General features: G+C 37.9%; 1 protein-coding gene across 1 annotated transcript in view; it reads left to right on the top strand.

Moving 5' to 3' along the window:
- The first annotated feature begins 19568 nt into the window (after positions 1 to 19568).
- The window catches only part of pard6a (par-6 family cell polarity regulator alpha), a 30395-nt gene continuing 26088 nt past the window's right edge, over positions 19569 to 23875 (top strand). The window contains exon 1 of the mRNA XM_062421147.1: positions 19569 to 19655. Within this exon, the coding sequence (XP_062277131.1) occupies positions 19584 to 19655 (72 nt within the window). The 5' untranslated portion in view covers positions 19569 to 19583. The remainder of the gene's footprint in view (positions 19656 to 23875) is intronic.

Here is a 23875-nt window from a genome sequence, read left to right as displayed (position 1 = left end):
TGGCTTATTTACCCAGTGAAGTGTAATTTAATAGGTAGATTCTTGATGTGCTGATGAAGAAGGAAACCACCACTGACACGTCTCACTTGTATATTTTAAAGGTTTTATTACAAAGAGATCAGTGTCACATATCCAATCTGAGGGAGTCCTGGCCTGGAACTTCTCTCCCCCTACAATACTTGCAACACTATATATATAGTACCCAAAAAAAAAACTCCACCTTCTAAACAAATGGTCAGTCTGGGAAAACAGCTTCTGACCCCTCATTTATGACTAGTTTTAACAAATGGTCAGTCTGGAGAACTAGCCTCTGGTCCATCTTTTATGGCTAACCCTTTTAACCTTTAACCTAAGTAAACATTTGCTTTTGGAAGATATACAAGACAAAGACATGACGTCTCAAGTTATCACAGGATAAGGGCAATCGAGACACTACACCAGGACACTGGTTAGTCAGTAGATTTTAACATACATGATGTTCACTCAATGTTCAATGGTGTTCACTCAATCAGCATTTCATGTAACATAAGTGGTGTCATGGTCAGCAGATTATGACACACACACACATACACCTAATCATATGACATAGTTATTCATTTGTATCAGAGAAGATGAATAATAAGACTTCCCATTAAACCATTGACATGACATGGAAAATGTCATACCATGTGAAGAATGAATGGTTGCTGGTGTTTAATGTAACATTACCAAAAGTGCATCATATTTCCCTCTTAAGTTGCTACCATTGTTACCATAAAAGTTATCCTAAATTATGATTCAGCTAGTTTGAACCTGTTCAGATGAGATCTTACTGGAGCCTGTGGACTATGTATAAAATATTAGATACATAAATAAGTAACCCACTATGAAATAATCCTATGAATAAGAGTGAATCAGTACATTTCAAAATGATTTCATAAAATGAAAAGTTGTTATTATGAAATTGTATCTCATTATTATTGTTTTATTCATTATGTCTTTTAATTTCATTAGCATATCATAATATTTATCCCAATAACACTGCAGGTAGAGCCCATTATAGTGGACCAGTGACTGCACCCTCATCCTTTAATCATATTCATAACAATATGAAGGATGAACTGCATGAAAAAAAAAAAAAGTTGAAATAATATTCTAATGTTTTATTCATTTTAATTCATTTATGTGACATTTACTTAAGTCTTTTTAAAATGGTACACATAATTGACTTTTTAAATGTATTATCTGCTGTTTATAACCTGAGTCCTTTATTCTGAATCTAGTCTGGTAACTGGACATTATGTGGACTATGAGTTGTCTAGAAGTGAAGCAGGCAACTATATAATGATGGCTGTTACACTCAACAGTAACAGTAATATACACTGACAAAGACTGTGTTGTGTTTTAACTTCCTGAGACCTGACCTTTAGTTTTTTTCTATGTATGCAGGTTTGTATGTATGTATGAAGTTCTCCTTTATATTTGGGATTAGTAGGACCTCATAATACAAAAACTAAGCATTGTCTTTGAACAGGAAATAGTCTTTGAAAATAAAAGACCTCATATGGGGGACAGTGGGTTTATTTTACTGTAAAATAATTAATTAACTAGTGTATAAAGCTATATATTTATTTTACACCTTCTCTTTGCATGAATAATAATAAAGTCCCTATGTCCTCAAACAAGTACTTCCTGATTAGCAGTGTCGTAGCTTGTTGCTATTGCTAAAATTAGTCAAATCTGTATATCATATCAAACTACAAACATTATTAAGCATAAATAAACTTGTTTCAACCATAACATTTGATCAGGTTTTGTACCTGGTCCACTTTTGTCTGAGGATCAGCTGTTGATCGACTTTGCTAAGATGCCTGCTGTCTCGTTTTTACACCGATTAACGTATTGTGCTTTTACTACCACAAAAAATGTCCACATATGAGGATGAAGGGGAAAAGACGCAAATCTATGACTTATTTAAAAAGCATCCACAACATACAATCCCTTCTCCTGCTCCATTGATCTGTGATGGAAGAAATTAGGGATTGGTGTATAAAATGTACATTGAAGTAACTCAAGTCATCAACTGTTTGTTTGTTTGTTTATTTGTTTATTTGGTGTTTTTCTTCTTTCTTTTTTTTACATATATCAAATCATTTCTTACAACAAAATGAGTTTCGGGGATGATTTTACTTCAGCAATGTTTCCAACTTTACCCACAAGGAGATGTTAAGTGATCCCTCCAAATACAACTGATAGCTTTGTGGTGCCACAGCACACATTCATTTCACTATGATCCAATATAAAGCACTATTTCAGTTATTACACCTTACACTATGCCTTTAAGACCATCATGATATATGATGAATACATGACTAGCTGTTAGTACAGTGTGTGACACAGCCCTACATCCTGGCTGTACCTTATGAAGACGTATGACCATCCTGTCACATGGTGACACAAACAGGACACTCTCAGCCATTGTAGGGCTCATAACTTAACAAGCCATCTTATGATACTATCATAACAAGAAAAAGAAAATGGATCTCCCAGTGAACACAATAAATAAAGGTTTATGGGCATATAAAGGGTCAGTTCACCTATTCATCCAAATGGACTGTCACCCTCAGTGGCTTTTGATTTGCCTGTGAGCAGTGTTTTCTGGAGTGTGAGCCACTGTTAGGGCGGCCTCCCTGAGAGTCAATACCAGCAGGGAGAAGATGAAGGGTCTGGTGTGATGTCATGAGGAGCTGGCCTCTGGCACCCCAGTCCTGAGCCTCCCTGTGGAGGTATTCAGGACATGTCCAACTGGGAGGAGAGCAGGAGGAAGACCCAGAGCATGCTGGAGGGATTGAATATCCCATATGGTCTACATGAACTGACACTTTAGCGGGCCTAATATTCCAAAACACTGTTTTCCATGTTTTTTTCTCAGTTTTTCTCTTCCTCCACACTTTCATCCACAGACAGCACAGACTGCAGGGTGGACTAAAATATTTTTAAAATCTGCTTTTATACAATATTCACATAGCAGTTGTTGAAAGTGTTAGAGCTTTAATAGTAATTCTTAACAATACGGACATTGAAATGACAGTTTCCCAACATGATTACACTGTGAAATGGGGGTCAAAATCCAAAGTCCTTATTCTGTGCAAAAATACATTGCGAAGTGGAGCTGAGTTTACTAAGAGGCTTGTAGAACCTGATAATGTAATAATTTCCCAATAATGTAATGACTCCCAATAATGTAATAAAAAAAAACCTCATAACTCAATAAAAAATGTAAGAATGTTATTACAATATTGGGAAATTATTACATTATTAGGTTCTGCAAAAATAAGGTTAACCCAATAATGTAATAACCTCCCATTAATGTAATATTTTATTACATCATCGCTACAGAGTTTGTTACATTATTAGGAAATGCATTTTATTACATTATCAGGTTTTATAACATTTTTTATTGAGTTATGGAGGGGTTTTATTACATTATTGGGAGTTATTACATTATCGGGATATTATTACATTATCAGATTTTACAAAGCTACAGTAGTCTCAGTTAGACAAAGCATGTGACTATCTCCCAGATTTCTAATCCTATTTTTTAAAAATGTGTTTTTACAGACAGTGTTTCCTTTTCAGTGGTAAAGAGAGACATACAAAATACATTTCTTTCAAAACATGGAACTTTGGAGGATGCCGTCTTGATCTGACCAAGTTTGACTGCTGAAACCCTGCTAGTGCAAAAAACTAAGGCAGAAACTGTAAGACTAAAGCTGGACTTACTGGAAGCAAGGGTTTAACAAGAGTCCTGCTTAAGATACCTACTTGAATTTTTATCTAGAAGGGCTTAGTCAATGGCAACTGGAAATATTTTTATGCCAGGTTCAGACTACATAATATCAGCCCAATAATAGACTGACCTGCCTGATATAGACAGTAGGTGATTTTTGAGGGGGGATTAGAGGGGATACCACTGCCCTTGTTATCAAAATGCATCCCCTTTGTTAACCTGTCATCCCCCCCTTTCTCAATGTCCTTGTAGCAGAGACAGTGCAAAGGCAGAGGGGTTGTTTAGTTGAATATGTAAGTCTAGTCTGCCTGACGTATTGATCCTTTATCTGACTGAGGTTTGTGCAAGTTAGAATCTATGGCCCCAACCATGGCTCTGAAATATCAGCACCCTAACTGAGCTGTGTATTGATAAATCCATGACACTGTCCATGGTGCTGAAATAGCAGACAGATTTTTAATTGCACCGTTTTCCATCAGTCCTGCACTTCTGTCAGTCAGTCTTGGATCTATAATATTCACTAAACTATAAATACTCAATTCTGTACTATATTGAAGCCTATATACTTTATAAAGTAGTGTCACCTTCATGGTCAAAGTGACAAGTAGCAATGTGTGGTCGCAGAAGAGACATACTGCTGCCTGTAGTATTCCTATAATATTTATCTAATATTTATATGATCATTCAGTAGCATCTGTGCTGCCTAAAAAATATATTCATCCCCGGACCAAGACCTCTGTAAAAATATTTTAGGGGAGACATGACTACAGATATAGTTTTTACTATATATGTTTAGTGTAACCTGGGAGTGGAGCAGGTAATGTGACTGAAGAAATTAACCTGCCCTGACATCAGCTGCTACAATTACATCATTTGAGGTAAAGTTGATACCATATACCACATCCAGTAAAAGAATAGTCCTGCAAAAAATATGTATTTAACCTCGAAGTGATTCCATTAAATTGAAATTATAATATCAAGAATAGGCTTGTATAATAGTCCTGCAGTCCTATAAGGTATCCCTTCCATTGGTCCATTCCCACTGTTACAAATTAACAAATCACCTACTGGACATATGCTGTCGGGACTGAAAATGGACATTGGGCGCAACAATAGATCATTCTATCCCATGTTTACAGTTCTGCACCGAAGAGTTGTACACATGCCATAGAGAAAGAGGAATGATGTTGTTGGTGCTGTAATGTGTGAACTGTGAAACAGAGGAAAGGTTTGTGGCGCTATGGCAACCAGACAGCCAGTATCATACACACTGCTTCAGATTGCTCCTGATTGTCAGTCACTGGCACTTTCATCTGATAACATCACACAGGTTGTAAAAGACAGCAAGTAATGATTGGTTGCTCACCAACATTTGGTCTGTTGCGTCTCTCGGTCAAGTCATGCAAAGAATTTATGAAGCTATAATCAGCTAATTTGAAAACTAATCATACAAAATATTATGTAGTCTGAACTTGACATTACATTCTGAAAGAAGAGTGAAGGAGTGAAGGTTAAACTCTTTGGTGTCCCCACTAGTCAGTTAGAAATGAAGAAGCCTTTTGGTGAGGTAAAAACAATCAAATAGTATTCATAAAGAAATGCTAAGTAGTGAAGAGAAGAAATAATTCAAAGGTTAAGAAAAGATAGAGAGACACACAGAGACAGAAAGAAAGAAGGAGAGATGAATGCATGTGTTGCAGAGACTCCTCATATTCAAGAAAGAATTAATTTTACTACATTGAGGAGTCAAGAATGAAGCAGAGAGGAGGCGATGCTTCAAGCTACAGAAGTGTGGGAGCTACATACAGTATGTAGAGCTTTGCAGCTTAGCTCATGGCTACAGGCGAGTTGTGGAGGAGGTCTTGGCTTCCACCAATGCAGATTTATCTTTAGACCAATGCTTTAACAGTCGTTGCCCACATTGTTTCTCCACTGATCTGGAGAGCTTTTGCACCGTCAAGGATTTTGCAGCATTCATCTCTGTGAATCAACATTTTCAAATGCTTATGCACCTGACATTAAACTACTATAAGCTACAACCAGAAATGACAGGTGTGGAGCGGTGTGCCTGTATGACACATGTCATTATTGTGGATAGGATTCCAAACAGAGAAGGACCAAGCATGCAAAGGTATTTGTCCAAAACAGTTCCATCTCACAGTATTCCTTATTATACAGTCAAATGTAGGTTTGTATGTAATTGTATACACCATATAATCTCTTGTTTTTTGCAGTTAACATACAAGCTATCAATATACTATATTGTTTATAACAGCAGAAAATGCAAATGTTCTGCCTGAAAAATCTTGCTTCAGTGAAAGTACAGTAAAGTATGTATTATGAGCTTGAAATAGTATGCAGTATTACAGTAAAAGTACTGCAGTATTATGAGTGATGTAGTATGCAGTATTACAGTCAAAGTACTGCAGTATTATTACCAATGGTGTCAAATCTTCATCTGAAAAGTAACTAAAGCTGTCAAATAAATGGAGTGGAGTAGAAAGTACAATATTTCCCTCTGAGATGTAGAAAGTAGCATCACATGGAAATACTATAGTAAAGTACAAGTAGGTCAAACTGTACTTGAGTAAATGTACTTAGTTACTTTCCACCACTAGACATTACTTCTTGTATGTACTGTGAAGCAACATAAAAACCTTGGACATGAGATTCACACATCACTGTGTTTCCAGGTGTTGGGGATTACTATTGCATATGTGAGAAAAGTAGTGTAAAGCCTTTTGTGTCCTTAGAGACAGCTGTGTGAAATCTGATAAAATGCCTCAAGTGGTGTTACTTGAATCAGGGTCAGTTGGGACTGAAGACTACAAGTATGAAAATGAAAAAAAATCTGAAAGAAGTGAGGTTTAAGTTGCATCATGGGTAATGTATTCTTTTTTGTTTTGACAAGGAAGAACAATGCATGGGACAGAATGAACCATATTTCTATTTCTGCTGTATCTAAGTTTTTACATAAATGTAGTTTAGTCTTTAACCAGCCTGCCACTGCAGACAGAACTGCTCATCATTACATTAATTCCACAGGTGAAACACTTGTCAATCATTTTAATGAAACCTGTCAAACAAAGTGTGATTTACACTCAAACCACAGCACAGTGCAGCATTTAAATACTGCATTCATATGTTTTCATTCCAGAAACATGGCTTTCACAGCAAATTCTTCTCTATCCAGAATGATAATTACAAAGTGCAGAAGTAATGGGTAGCTCTAACTTAAGAAAACAATACTGAGTTCAAGTGCTTACATTTCTGCTAAATCTGGGACACTTTGGGCTTACTATAAAGATCTCTCGTGAGTTTGCAGATAAAGAAAAAAGCTGCAAGATGACACGAAAAATACATTCACTGTGGAGTAACTGAGCTAATGCTGATCAGTGCTAGTACATGTGTGTGTTGCTGCTGCCACAGTGTGGATGAAGAAAGAACTGCTGCTGCTCCTGCTGATGACGATGAAGGTCAATGGTGATAATTATTGTGTTTATGCCTCATGATTAAATTGATAGGGATGATAGGGGTCGTTGTTGTTGACTTGATGATGATGATGATGATGATGATGATATTGAAGCTAATGACACTGATCAACAACATCAACACTTCTCTGTGTGTGTTTGCCATCATTCATCACAGGACTGGCCTCCTCCATGTAGAAAGTCCAGACATTCACAGGTTGAGGTGAGTTGGAGAGTTGAAATAGAGCCTGTGAGTGGCATACTGTAACTGTGGTGGTGGTCAGGTCCCTGCTCTTACCCAACATGAGCTGGGAAATGGATTGATGGATTACATGCTAATATAAACCAGAGATGTCACTAAAAGTAAAAGAAAAGATAGAATGTGTCAGATCAAGAGATTTTCTGTTTGGATCTCATGTAGTAAGACATTATACTCTTCTATATTTTTCTCCTCAATGTAGTGATTTTTTTTCTGTGTGGTTTACTCATACGATTGAAGAAGCTCGCTGAAATGCCAAAATGTGTCATCTGTTCATGAGGAGGTACATATTCATAAGATTTGATCATTACTGTAATCTACACCCCTAAAATTGCCTCTGGATTTAGTCCTCCATCACTTCCATTGTAAGTGTATTATGAAGGGATCTTCTAATGGTCAGTATGAACAGGAGGAATAATTACAGTAAGAAAAACACACGCTAAGTTTCTTTTAGGCTCCTGACTGTTGTTTTAAGACAGAACCCATCCTTTAAGATGATATGATTTCATGTTAAACAAGTATTTTCCCTTGTGAAGATTCACATTTCTGGACCTTTTGAGAATATGAATCATACCTCAGAGACAATTCTAAGAAAATGAATAAAAAAATGAATTAAAAAAAGATGTAATTTAAGAACAAATCTTTTTTATATTAATGGTTCTGCATGTATCAGTTCTTCCTGAACTTTGTCATCAAAAGACAAATGAACACATTCATGATAGAATTACTGGTTAATGGGAGATAAACTGACCAGCAGATGTCGCCAGAGAAATCCGAAGCCACTGACATGGTTTTCTCTTCTGTCCTGCAAAGATTTTAAAGACAGATTTTCAAGTCTGATGAAATCTGGGTCAGTTTGAATTATTGAGAAACAAGTAATAGTTTGACAAAAGTGCAGAGGATTGAACTGTAGAAGTAATATGACCCTTTAACATCATGGTGGCACTGTTTATCCGCATCGTAGACAGACTGAAGCAACATGTTTTATTAATTCTCAAATCTGTAATTCTTCACATACACACATTCATATTACAGAAATATTTGTTTGTTTATTCATATGTCCATTTTTTAACATGGAAAGATGTGAATATCACTGCTGGGTGAGAAGGACTTTCATTTACTCCAACCCTGTAGCACTTCAGTGTTGTCAGGTATATATATATATATATATATATATATATATATATATATATATATATATATATATATATATATATATATATATATATATATATATATATATATATATATATATATATATCAGTTATTTGTTTTACAATATTTAACATTTATTTCTTCCTTTCTGAAAATTGCAAAAATGACAAAAAAACAATGAAACTTTCAAAAGTAGAAAAAAAAACCCTCCACATTATATATTTTGAAGCAGGAGTATGTGCAGACCTTGTGAGAGTTCCCAAACAAAGCTGAACACAAAGGGCTTATCAAAAGTAGAACAGACACAACAAGACTGTTTGACTGAAGAGGAAATAACAGAAATAGAAACTAAATGATTAAAATGAAAAGTTCTGGGTCCAGCAGATTGTTGTTCAACTGATTCATCGTATTCTATGAGTGTTATTGTTGTTTAGACTAAGTCACAAAGACATAGGGGGGAAAAATGTAATCATAAATGCATTAAAGTCAAGTTTACTTATTAATGTTGGGGGTTTTTTGTACAATTTACCAGCTGAAATAAATTCCTATATATTAAAGTCAGCTTCATATAGAATCAGTATATTGTGTGAATGTATGAAAAATGCTTTTCATGAGCCTGAACCCTTTTGTCCTGTTGTCAGTGAGTCATGTTGGGTAAGAGGGGGGGGGGCTCCTAGTTTGGGCTTCAGGGTGTCACATTAAACTGAGCTGAGTCTCTGTGTGTTTGGTGCTCTGTGTTCTTAGAGTTGGTACAGTGTGTGGTCCTATTGTGGTACATGGGTCAGTGCTCTGTGTGGCTTCTCCTTAGGTGACTTTGTTTCAGTTCATTTTCCTCTGAGATACTTTTAGTGGGACTGTTAGTGTTCATACTGTGTGTGTGTTTCAGTCATCTTTATGGTTGTTAATAGTAGCTGTTTCATAGCTTGTGGTACACTCATGTTCTTTATTCTATTTGTCATACTACTTGTAGTGATCTTTCATGGTGCTTTTGTTGATGGTGTGTTATTAGTTATGTGGTTTGTGACAGTGTGAGGGCTGTTTGCAGGAGGTGGAGGGAGGTCTGTGTGCCTTGGGAGACTGAAAGTCAGACAAGCTCACCAACATTCCAGACTCCTGTTTTGACTGAAAGGAATGTATCTGGATAACGTGAGCAGCTGGTGTTCTCAGGTGTAAACTGTAAACTGATTTATCTCAATACTACTGCACTATAAAAACTGTGTGGGGGTTTTTTTTCAGCTCGTATTTCCTCATCTTTGTCTTTAGCTTTTCATCTTTCTTTCCTTCATTTTTGTTGCTATGCTGAAGCAGGTTGAAGGTGAGGTGCAGATTATACACATGGGTTTTCAATGTCAGAGGTCAGTTTGCATTTGAAGATTTTAAACATTGGAGTTAACTGTGCCTAACAAAAACAAATAAATAAAAACCAGCACAGGCGTTTCACCTGAAGTCTCGATAGGTTTGTGCTGCTCTCACCATGTGCTCTATATGACATATGTGCTTTTATATTTGATGTTGTTGTTGTCATTTTTTTGTCATCATTCTTATTTCTTTTTTATTGTGTTTTTATTTTGTGTGTTTTTCCTCTGTGTGAAGCACTCTGGATCAACTATGCTGTATTTAAAGTGCTACATAAATAAAGTTGAAGTTGAAGTTAACTGGTCACAATCAAAAAATCAATCGTTCCATTATCTGCTTTCTGTGGTCCAAACACAGGTGAAACAATATGAAGGGAGTAACGCTCATGTAACACTGGCTGAGATTTACATGTTAAAATGAAAAGACAGACAAATAATAGCAGAACATGCAGATTCAATGTGGAAAAAATATGGTTCACAAGGTAATTATAACAGAACAAATGATATGTGGAGTAAACCCAACATCTGTGCTTGAATTGAATTATAACTATTTAACTGAAAGTGATGATTTCTACCAAAATAAGAGCTGGTGTTCTGCCTCCTCATATGAAAACAACTTGCTACACTGTTTGAGAAGACAAGAAATGTGTGTTCATTCTGGGCAAAATACAAAATTAGCATCATAATGGGGTTTTTTTTTGGTCATTTGTTGTTTTATAACATACTGTAAAGGATATATGTAAGCTGATATATTTTAATGACTTACAGTAACAAAGTAAAGGCTTAAAGTCGCTTTGTGTATCTTGTTTTGTGAAGAAGAAAAAAAATCATGAATGTTTGATAAATTGTATAAAAATAATATGTCACACTGATGAAGGGTAGATAGCTGAAAATGTTGGGTGTGCATGATGTCAGCTATTGGAGAAAAGTTACGTGACACGTTACATTTTGATTGACTGAAGCTTAAACTGCTCTGCACCTCAGTGTTTGTCCTCCAGATTAAAAGAGTGCAGATTCTACGCGTGAGTTTAAAATGTATTTTTAGGCTGTCACTGGAGAGACAGTTCCTTTAAACAAGCAATAAAGCAATCATTCAATCATCTATGGTGCAGGCAGACACACTGGTATGCAGATCATGCTGTGACAAGCTGGCAACAGGCCTGATTCACTTGCTATTGTATGTCTGTACGTGTGCGTGTGTGTGTGTGTGTGTCTGTGTGTCTGTGGGCGAGAGAGAGAGATAGAGAGAGATCCACCCTGTATTGTTAAACCGGAGGCCAGCCAGGAATGAATGAAGCCACCTGACACAGATAAAAACCTGTCCTTCAGCATCGACACCTGTCACGCCCCGACATGCAAAACAAACCTACCCACACTGGAGGCTTGGACATACCACACATAACACACATACATGAGCTGGACTGGATTTAACGCACCTTGCAGAGTGAGGCATGTGACTCATAGGACTAAATAAAGTCCTCATTGTCATACTCATAGTCTCACCTCACTCAAGTATGTAAGATAATGTCTTTGGAATAGAATAGTGGTTTTCATGAGCAGTGACTGATATCAGCTTCACAAGACTGGGTTGACTGGAATAACAATAAGACAGGTTAAAGGGAACAAAAACATATCACGGGGGAAAAAACCTAAGTTTCCTTTAAGATGCCTTCAAGACCTCAGAGTCCTACTGAGTTTATATTCTATCAACATGTCATTAACATATTCTGGACCTAAACCATTCAGTGATTTGTAGTATAATTGTCCTCCAGGGTTAACCTAACTGTATCAAATTAATACAGTCTATATACAATTTCCCAATTCAATTCTATTTAAATGTCATTATTTATTGAGAACATTTTGTTGTAACACACCACACAAAATAAAAGGAGAGTTGAATCTCACTCAATTGTCCTTCGAGGCTCCTTTACAGTCAAGATGGTTGTGAAGCCAACAAAACCAGGGATTTATTCATCTTGTCTTGTTCATGGAATTAATCTGTTTATGCTCAAGTTCAAGATGAGACCACATTTTTCTTTGGTTGTCATTTTTTGAGCCACAAAAAAGGTTAAAATGTGACCTGCAACAGATTCATTATTAGCCTAGCCTAGACACTGTGCTAGTTACGCACACGGACGCACAGCAGCACACAAACATGCAAAACATCACAAATAAAACGACTACAATGTGAATTCATATTATGATGTACATCAACATTTTTAAAATACAAGTCATATTAGTTAGTCATAATATTTATCAGATTTAATTAATTGTAAAAAAAAGAAAAAAAGAAAGGAGAGTGCCGCTGCGGTCAGTCCTAACAACCTCTGTAGCCTCTGAGATGCTTCACAGAGCGCAGTGCCATCACGCACAGCCACTCACTGTTTATTAAATCAGCTGATGACACCAGACTGCTACAGTATAACCACACACACCTCTACACTCATCAGACTGCTACAGTATAGCCACACACACCTCTACACTCATCAGACTGGTTGGTTATATCTCCATATTCTTCCTTTTTATGAATTAAATGTGAGGTTAGCAGCTCATCAGTCAAATTTCTTTTCAGCAAAAGTAACTCATGTTTTATTATTGAAACGCAATGCTGGGTAAATGCGCTGTTATAATAGCAAAGTGACAGCGTGCCTGGATATTAAAGGGAATGGGAGATGACACTCTGATTGGTTTACCGCGTGTAACGCCCAAATCCCACCTATGATTAATGAGGGGACTTAAGTCCATCTCTTTTGGACCATGTGACTGGCGCATTGACCAGTTTTTCCGGCGTTAAAATAGCAAAAGTGGATTTGGACACGCCCCAAAGGCACATGCGCCACACGCTTCATGCCATGCGCTATAGATTGTTAAAATGGGACCCCTAGTCATCATATCTTGTTTTATGAAGAAAAAGATAGATAGATAGCTGAAAATGTTTGGTGTGCATGATGTCAGCTATTGGAGAAACGTTACGTGACACGTTACATTTTGATTGACTGAAGAGGAATGAAGAGTCAGCAGTTAATGGTGTTATAGGATAGGGTTTTCAACTATTGTGAATCACTGCAACCACGAGAGGTGTTTGAGCATACAGTCATTAATGTGCACAAAATATTAGGCTGATGGGTACAGTATTACACACACACACACACACACACACACACACACACACACACACACACACACACACACACACACACACACATCTACCAGAGATAATAAGAAAAGGAGAGAAGAAATGAGATATGAAAATAAACGAAGAAATAAGAGACATGAAAAAAGAGAGGAAATGAAAGAGAATCTAATAGATGAAGAAAAAGAATAAGAAATTCGACATGAAAAAGAGATGAAATAAGAAAGATGGAAAAGAGAAGAGAAGAAAAGAGAAGAAAAGAGAAGAGAAGTATTAAATTAAAAGCAGTAAAAGGTCGGCTCAATAACTTGACTAGTTCACATAGCTGACATTCCTGCTCACATACACACTTCTCTCTATCTCTGTCTCACACGCTTGCTCACACGCTCACACGCACACACACACACACACACACACACACACACACTGAGCTGGAAAACAGAGCTGGAAAACAGAGGGATTGAGTTATGAGTCAGGTTTGAATTCATTAAGCTTGAGTTATCTGGTTTCCTGGGTGTGGCTGCAGGTCAGTAGAGTCACACACAGTACCTCTCCATCTCATCATGTGCACGATTTGATGACACTGTGTTGGTGTGGTCCTATGACAGGACCATCATTGCAACTTGGGGAAAAAGACTGGAGAATACATATTATTTTGTCCACCTCCTCAGGGTGAAAATAACAGTCAATACTTTGATGGGATATAAGGCTTAATGTTGTTTCCAAAACTCTGTTTTGTTTTGCATAATCCTGAATGCAATGTCACTCAGTGTGAGTACTTACTGCATACTTACAGGATTACTCATTTAGGTGAAAGGTGTTTGTATTGATAATGTCAGATATGTTATGAAGTGAACTAGTAATACCAGCATTCTTATCCTGATTGTTCAAGATTCATTACAGTAAGATGTTTTGGTAAAAGGTTAAGGCTGACAATATTTCATTTATTGGAAGAAAATGATGTGGCCAAATTCAGACTTGCTTAACCCTATCTGGGCTTCACCAGACTACATATATATAATGTCAAGAGAAACACCCGTTCAGATGAAAGGGGGAACTGGCATTTTCTCCACACCGCCTGATTTGGTCTGAATACAGCCTAACCCTAATCAATCTTAGCCAACCCACGCAACAAAAGCAACAAGTATTAGCCAATCACAGGCAGAGTATAGGGCGGGTCCTGCCGAGAAAAGTCGTGAGATCCATCATAACGCGGCTGTGAGGAATGAATCAGTGACAAACACAGTGGGCTTATTTGGAAGGGGGCCTTAAAGAGCTAAAATGGCCCGTTTCAGACAGGCTGTGTAAAGGGTCAGTATGAGTTAAATGATGAGTTTTTAACTGTAAATCATGCAAAGACATTACAGTAGACCTCCAGTTTAAAAATACAGACCTGGGGGAAAAAAATAATTTTGTCATACAGGACAATTCATGATAATATTTTTTAAACCACTTCTTGTCTCAACCAATATCTTTCTTCGGTGACATTAAAACAACCAACAGCGGTGAGTCTTTCCCTGTTATTGTAGATGATCCACAGAATACACTGAAGATAGTTTTCTGTAGGAAAGTAGTCTCTTTGAAACCTGCTTCCTGTGTGTTATGTGTATATTTCATGGTAACAGGGACACTGTTTCTGGAAAGTGATGTTTTCAAAGGTCATGTATGTTTTAGTGCACAAACACAATCATATTCACCTCCATTGTATTGAAAGGAGGCAGGAATCTCTGAGACAGATGTCAGAAAAATGTATATATATATATACATTTGAAAATGTATATATATATATATATATATATTTCTAAATTATGGCTATATATATATATATATATATATATATATATATATATATATAATTAAGAAATAAGTGTTCCCTAGTTAACCATATAAGTACTAATATATATACATACATACACAATAAATATACATATGTACACCCATACTTACACTTACAAACACACACATTTGTACATACACATGTATACACATACATTCAAATATACATCCAGAATTAAAACTAAAAACATGCAGATAGATTTTTTTTAAATACAGTAATAGGAAGAAAATAAACAATAATTATTATTATTATACTAATAAAATAATAATGATGTATATGTATGTATTTATTTTAACATATAGAGAACATATATAGAACATAATACCATATATTAACATGGTGATGACATCAGTCAGCTGGTCTGTCCATTCAACACTTTGGTCCAAAGCACGACATCATTAAAAACTGTCCTGAATGTGGCTTTAGATATTCACGATCCCCACGAGATGCTTCCTCCTAGTGACCCTCTGACATTTCTTCCAACACCAACAAAATGCACTCTTCTACAAAATGTGCCTGAATGTACTCTTCTACACAAGAAATATTGCCAACATGCAGCTTCCCATGAAATTTACTGAAAACATCTGTGCTGAACATTTTCCATTGTTGTGCCCTCAATGATCTCTCCTCTCTGGCCACCCTTTACATCTCATAATCTAAAGGGCAGACTGATATGAAATTTGTCGAGCACACTCTTGCTCTCAAGAGGATAAACCATACACATCATCATCCTCCGATTATCAAACTTTACAGCCCAACTACTGCTGAGCTTCTATGTGTTCAGTATCACCTTTATTCCATTCAACACTTTAATATTCAATCCATTCGATATTAATGTCAATGTCAAGATGAGTAATGAGCAACCTCTGTACAGTTTATACACATTATGTTCAAAAAGTACAAATGTCCAAACAAGGAGAAACATTTCCTCTAGATGGGTGCTGTCAGATGTGTCTTGAGGCATCACAGCAAAACAGAAATGATTCAATACCCAGGCTGAATCATCACTGTCATGTCTACTTTTACACGTACCCCCCCCATCCACACACACACACACACACACACACACACACACACACACACACACACACACACACACACACACACACACACACACACACACACACACACACACACACACACACACACAAGTCCTCCCCTTTCCAACTCTCCTTGCATTCCTACATTCCATCATCACTGAAGGAGGAGGAGGAAGATGGGAGAGGGGTGGCAGGGACAAAAGAGCAATGGAGGTAGAGAAAGGAAGAGGAGATCGAAGTGGGAAAGATAGGACAGAGTGCCATGGCAAGGAGACAAGAGAGGAAGGAGAGAAGAGGTGAGGACAGACCAAGAAAGACTGATTCTTGATGTAACTCAACAGAAGATGAAGATAACCTGCAAGAAAGTGAAAAACAGAAAGTGTGTCTTGTGTTCTTTCTTCTCTTTGGAATGCGTTCTTATCTGGAAAGGTTATATGTTAGAGCTTCTTACATAAGAAAGTAAGGGTCCTGCCATGCACGCACACACAAACACACACAGACACACACACACACACACACACACACACACACACACACACACACACACACACACACACACACACACTGACCCCAGTACCGGCTGGTACTGAGAGCGATTAGGATGGGTTAGCACACAGTATAAACCTGGAGGAGGAGAAACTGAGCAGGACGAAGCTGCTTTCAGTGTATATGTTCCACATCTTACCCAATCATGCTAACTGTGCTCCAACCTGAATGTCTTTTAAAACTTCACTCAGTAGTCTAGACTGTTATTCTTAATATATATATTTTAAAATGATATTATTTTAGCTTTTAATGTTTTTTTTTACACTCACGTATCTTAGTATGTATTCATTCGCCTGTTATAACTGTTTTGACTATTTACATTGTTTTTTGGCTGCAGCTTCCTTGCTATTTCACACTTTGTGAGGCACATTCTGTTTCCACTTGAATGAAGTTTTGCTTTGCTTTAAAAGAACAAAAACATCACATGAACCAAAGGTCACAGGCAGACGCTTGTACCATAACCCTACATGCATTAGAAAGACCTTCAACTGCCTTGTTATCCCTTGTATCCTTGTTATTAGCATTTATGTGACTAAAGGTTAGTATAAAAGGCTACTTGAGCTGAGCCCTGTTCTCAGTGGAATAGTATTAGCTCAGCTCCTGTGATTTGCAATAAATGAAGAGGTCATCTGAGGTTCTGTGCATGACTGTAATCTTTCAAGCAAAAGCTCTTTGAGAGGACTAAAAATGTCGTCATCATCATTAAAGCGAGGTGGTCAGGTAGGTTGGGGGAGGGGTCATAGGATGGAGGTGACAGCAGGATCTATGTACATAATGGCTACAATGCTTATACCGCCTTTGCACTTGCTTTACTATTATTGTCCTACTCATACTGTCCTACCGTTACAACCACAAACTGCTGCTTTAATGTGCAAGTCTCAGACCGTATCTATTCTCAAATTCAATATTGAAATACAAATTGATTTTTTACCTCAAGGTTGTGTGCAGTTCATCTGTAATTCTTCTCGTGAATTTGAAACTGCACACACTATAGACAGGATCTATGAAACTCCACTTTTTGCTTTTTGCTTGACTGTGCTTTCATTCCATTCTCTTCATAACTGAACTGTGTGTGAACTTTACAGGATTAAGTACTACAATGAGGAGGGACAACCGTATGTAGGTGTAGTGGGTTGCTTAGTCAATGTGACAATGACACACATACACACTCTCACTCTCTCACACACACACACACACACACACACACACAAACACACACACACTGGGGAATTCATGGATTTTGGTTTGTGGGCTAATAAAATGCATGTTTTGTTACATAAAGTCATATATGGATTATGGTGGGTGTTTTTGTTCAGTGATGGTCACTGGTTAATTTCTTGGACCTCAACAGGCAGAGACATCCTGGCTAGAAGCAGCAGCTAGTCGATTAATCAGTTGTCAACAATTAAATTAATCTCCAACTCATTTGATACATGATTCATTCGTCTGGAGTCCTTTTTGAAGATGAAATATCCAAATTCTCTAAATCCATCTTCTCCAATTCAAATGTTTGTTACATGTTTCACCATTTTCGGACACTATAGAACAAACAAGAAGACAATTAATCAAAAGATTGTCAATTGCAGCCTTAGTAAAGACTCTTGGCAGGGGTTAATATGAAGTAGCTATTCAGTTGCTTTTTGAAGCCAGCAGTTGTGGCAGCAGCAAAAACAAGCAGCATATATCAGGAGCGATTCTAGGATCAGACCTTTAGGAGGGCTCAGCTCCTAATGACAATTTAACATACAATGCCCTGCAAGTGTTCAAATGTGGATGACGTAAATTACAAGAAATATTAATACATAGTAGAGTGGTCTACTACAGTGTATAATAATACTGGTTCAGAATAAACATTCATAGATTTCTACAGAGAGGACTCTAAGATAGTTAATGAACCCTGAGGGAAAGACAATATTAATGACAGAACTATCCAAAGTACATTAGACCTGTTAAAATAAAACCATTTGAAGTTTTAGGGGGACAAAACCATGATAATTTATTTATTTCTAGGGGTGCTGAGATCATATTTAGGGGTACTTGAGCACCCCTGAAAAGGGTCTTAAATCGCCCCTGGCATATATTATAGCTGCTGTGCTGCTGATATAAACAGTAGCTCTAATATTAGAGTATTAACCAGGGGCGATTTTAGACCCTTTTTCAGGGGTGCTCAAGTACCCCTAAAAATAAATAAATTATCATTGTATTTTTCCCCAGATGGTTTTATTAACAGGTTTAATTTACTTTAGATAATTATTTCATTAATATTGTCTTTCCCTCAGGGTTTGTTAACTATTTCAGGCTCCTCTCTGTAGAAATCTGTGATTGTTTATTCTAAACCAGTATTATTATACATTATAGTAGACCACTCTACTATGTATTCATATTTATTGTTGTAATTTATGTTATCCAGTAAATTGAGTAATTTAGCAGGGGGTTTGAACACTTGCAGGGCATTGTATGTTAAATTGTCATTAGGAGCTGAGCCCCCCTAAAGGTCTGATCCTAGAGTCGCCCCTGGCATTAACACACGCTACCAGTGGGGACAATATGAGCTATTAGAGAGCATAGTAGTATGGTGGTGTTATTCCTCCAGCGTCATGTCCCGCCCCCCCCTGCAGTGTGAGTAGGCTGGAGCAGGTTTCGGAGGAGGAGGGCGAGTCATACTGGATTCCTCACACCTCTCATCCCACACTGGATTTACCGGACTCCACCTGATACAAGTGCTGTGTGGCGTTTGTGTGCGTGTCGTAAGCGCGCGCTGACACAGGACGGCGCGAGACGAGGCTCGTGTTGTTGTTTTTTTTTTTTTCTCTCCCTCGGCTAGTGTCGTAGTAGTAAACATTAACAAAGACAGGTGAACGCACCGCTCACCGCCTGCTCTCTCTCTCTCTCTCTCTCTCTATTGTTTTTTTTTTATTATTTATTTTCTTCCCGAGGACAGCGGAGGAAACAACCAGCGGTATTGCTGTGGATGGTTTTATCCGCAGTGCCTCAGACAAGCAGCCAACCGGGGAGCAGAATGTCAAGACAGCAGCAGCAGCACCGGACGCCGTTAAAACTCACCGACAACGTGGTTGAGGTCAAGAGCAAAGTAAGTAAGCGTTGTAACGAGCTTCTCTTGACAGGTATTTAAACGGTTACGAGAGGAGACAACGTCTTGCTTTCTGCTGACAACAGCGACATTACCTTCTCCTGTCGTTCAGAGAAGATACGTGATGTGTCTCCATGACGCTTATGTTTTACTGTCCAACGGTGGTCGTGTTGGTACATTCTTCTGTGTGACGGAGGGAAAAAAAAAAGGTTGGAGTGCAGCTCACAGCGGCCTGGGTTACTGTCAGCAGGCAGACCTATCGTACTCTGCTCCGTTTCATTCCGCATTTATTCCGCCGCCGCCGCCGCCGCCTTCCCCCTCTGTGTTCAAACACACATCCTGCTACTCCATCTCCGCAGGATCTCCTCTCCTCTCTGCTAGCGTCTCTGTAGCGTTTCATTCAATGACATGCGTCAGGACTCTACTCTGCGTGCTAGTGGCAGTATAATCAAATATGTAACAGCAGGTGTTAATGCCATATTTACTGTAACTAACCACTCAGTTTTAAAGTGGGCTAATAGCTACTTTATCTGAGTGTTTAGTGTTTTTTTTGTGCCTCTAATAATAATCATAATCATAATCATAGTCATAATAAACTTTATTTCTATAGCACCTTTCAAAACCGAAGTTACCAGGTGCTTCACACAATGCAATGTTAAGAGAATAATATACACAAAACACAATAAAACCAACAATCAAGCATAAATAGATGACATATTACACAATCAATACAATAAATTAGAGCATATTATACAAAATATTATCTGATGGTCGTATATAGTTAGTTTAACAGTTAAAACTCATCAGGTGTGCTACTAATATAAGATAAAATGCATTCTATTGGAAATTTAGCCTTCTGATTGTTTATCATCATGCTCATGATATATGATATATCATGTGCTTATTATTCCTTGGAGTTCACTTTCAAAATATAGGCTACACTAAGTGTTTCATGTGTCCTCCTTACACTAAAACACTTCAGGTCATTGCAGCGGTACAGTATCATTGTGAAACCTCTTCATAGTTAATATTAAAAAAAGAACATTTCAGGCATTTATAAAGTGTGAAGTTTGGTTTATAACAAATTTGCCATTTCTGTGATGTGACAGAGGTTCCTTATTTAAACCCACAATAGTAATCAAACAAACATACACATCATTTGCAGCTTTAGGGCATTCATACAGTACTGCAGCCATATTGTTAGTTATGTAAAGCTGCACTTGCATGTAAGCTTTGTGTAGCTGCTTTATCCTAAATGAGAAACAATAGTGTCCAGAAACAATCTGCATGACAGGCATCATGATTCAAATAGCTGCCACACGTGATGCTGTAATATAGTAAGTCATATACATGCACAGTATGAAATATTACCACTGCCATTACCACTACTGTATGAGTACTTTTTTTTTTTAGAATAAACACATGCAGGGCAAATGGACAGTGAGGAAGAAGAGCCATTCACACTGAAACCGAAAGTGGCAATTGCCCCTCCCCCCTGACCCCTTACCCCCAGCCCCCACCCTCAATTCTCACATGTCCTGTTCTAAACGCAAACCACTGTAGTTGTATTCACTGTCACTGTACAGCTGTTGATGTTGAATCCTTTTTTTTTGTTGACATCATGCAAATGACAGGAAGTATTCAAATGAGATAATGATGACTCAGCGCGTCACCTTTCAGCACTTAGATTGCAATCGAGGGCAAGGTTTTCAGGATTTGGAAGGGATGTTGTGATCAATACTCATCTCACTAAGTTTAGAATAATGAGAACCAGTGGTACCAAGAATTAACAAGCAGATTATTTTTTCAGCCTAATCTGAATTATAAAGATTGCAACTGTTCCAATATAGTATAGATAATGGTTCTATTTACATGCACACTTTCACGCATACCTACACTGTGAGTTCAGCCTGTTAAGCCTTTCACATATTTACAGAAAGCTGCCTTTACTTGTCTATTTAATGGAGCAGTGTGCAGAATTTAGTGGCACGTGGTGCAACAGATTTATCAGATATGGAATATAATGTTCATAAGTATGCTTTAATTAGTGTATGATCACCTGACAGTAAGAATTTTTGTGTTTCTACAGAAGCCCTGTGTGGACAAATTAAACAACAGCTTTTTAGCTTTTTCTGTGTGTTTCGCATCTACTGTTGGTTCCCTTGGGAGGGAGGGTGAGGGTGACGGGTTACAATCTGTAACTTCACTGCTAGATGTCACTAAATCATCTTTTAACTAGATAGACATTTTTTCATGAAGGATTTTAACACCCGCCAAGCACCAAATGCAAGTAGATTTTCAGTTTGGAAGACTATCAGCCACAGTGGTGGGGAAATGTTTTTACCAAAATAGTCATGGAATAAAATATCTGGCATGATATCTAGATGAAATTACTCATGTTTTTCCCTTTACAATGTAGACACATGCACCATGTGTTTTTCAAGCGTGTGTAAACAGTGTTGTGAAACTGTAGGGCTCGAGATGTTCTGAGGGACGGAACGCCAACCACAGACCATCTGTAGTGCTTTCAGTTTCACAGCTCTGTTTGCTGTACAGGACATCAGCTAATCCACATCACAGCTCTACACTAAACTGTCACTTGCTGCCAAGTGTCTGCTGTTAACTACAGTATTCAACTTGATATCTCATTATCTGAAACAAATATATATGTGATTCAATAAAAACATGCTGTGCCAGTGGATATATTCATCTAGCAGTCCTCTTGGCAGGTGAGTCAAGAAATGAATTTCGGACACTGCCAGAAAGCATCTCCCCACCCAAATTAACTTCCTGTTCTGGCTGTAGTAAAGGTCATAAATCTCGCCGGCGGCAGGAATTTTACAAGAACGTCCTCTCACTCGGTCCTCTCAGCTGTTATGTCTCCATTGCAGAGTAGGACCTTGATAGGACCCACCTAAGTCTGGAGGTGACCTAATCATTCTGCTACACTTTCCATCGCCGCGTAATGATTGTGCGACAGTTTTGACCGTGACGTCACCGAGGCGACGCACCAAAAGCATAACAACTCAACAAAGAAAACAACAACGAGGATGTCAACATACGTCTTTTTGTCCATCTCCATCTTCTACTACTACTTTTCTGCTACTGGGTTTTAAAAACGCTTATTTTGGCGCTTTTGTGTTGACGTCACATCCCGCTTTGAATATACCCAATCAGTACCGTGTCAACCTCAAGCCCCACCCAGGAATTTTCCGTACCTACCCCGAGGCAAGGACTTGTTTTTGCCCCCGTAAAAGTTTCAGGAGATTGTCCTTCAGAGGCGGTTCCTGCTATGGAGACAAGAGCCAACGGTCACAACCCCGTAAAATTACCCCAAAGTTCCTGCAGTGGAAACGGCCCTATTGTTAGTGGATGGGACATGAGCCAAACTAAAATATCAAAGTACACTTCAAATAATGTTTTCCCATAGATGGTTTCTGTTATTTTAGGTCATTGTTATCACGCTGCTATTTTTCTTATACGTTTGTTTTTACTTAGTTATTTATAGATATAAAAAGGGAGCGTGACATCATGATTGACAGCTGTGACAGCCACTCTCAAACTTCTATCAGGTGGCAGGACAGCTAAAGTGGTGAGTCCCGCTGCTCAATTCTACTGTGCAGGCTCTGGCTCCAAATGACATCACAGCAAGATGGAAGCTTTTGGAGAGTAGATATTTTGTCTCCACTTCCTACTTAGCGAATTGAATTGAGTTGAAGTCACGTCGTCCATGTTTATATGCAGTCAATGTGCATACTACTCCACTTTGAAGGAGAGCAGTGGAAATGAAATAATTGATGTAACTGATACATTCCCAGCATTCAATCCTCAGAGAGTTCAGTGATGGAGAGTGAATGTAGCTGTGTGGATGAGCATATCCAGTGTATACCTTTGTGTACCTTTAAGAAGGCTATGCAAGAATGAATCAATAAAGAGGTATGTGAAATAGTGACACATGCACACTGTATCCTGTAGCACAAATGCTTTACCTGTCCTGGCAGCTCCAGAGAACAATAGAGACACTGAGCTGTTGATGAGAGAAGCTTTTTTAGATTCCACAAGATGAGTTGAGAACATGCCCAACTTGACCACAGTGGAAAAGAACAAAGGTAGAGATACAGAATGCTTGAGAGTTTTAAGAATTGGAGCATTTTGTTAAATCAGGCAGAGCACATTCTCACCCTTTATATACTCCTGCATTTATCTCTGGAAGAAATATG

The sequence above is a fragment of the Scomber scombrus genome, chromosome 6, assembly GCF_963691925.1.
Source record: "Scomber scombrus chromosome 6, fScoSco1.1, whole genome shotgun sequence".
Classification (NCBI taxonomy): domain Eukaryota; kingdom Metazoa; phylum Chordata; class Actinopteri; order Scombriformes; family Scombridae; genus Scomber; species Scomber scombrus.
The sequence above is the reverse complement of the archived record's forward strand: the minus strand, read 5'-3'. Positions and strand labels throughout refer to the sequence as shown.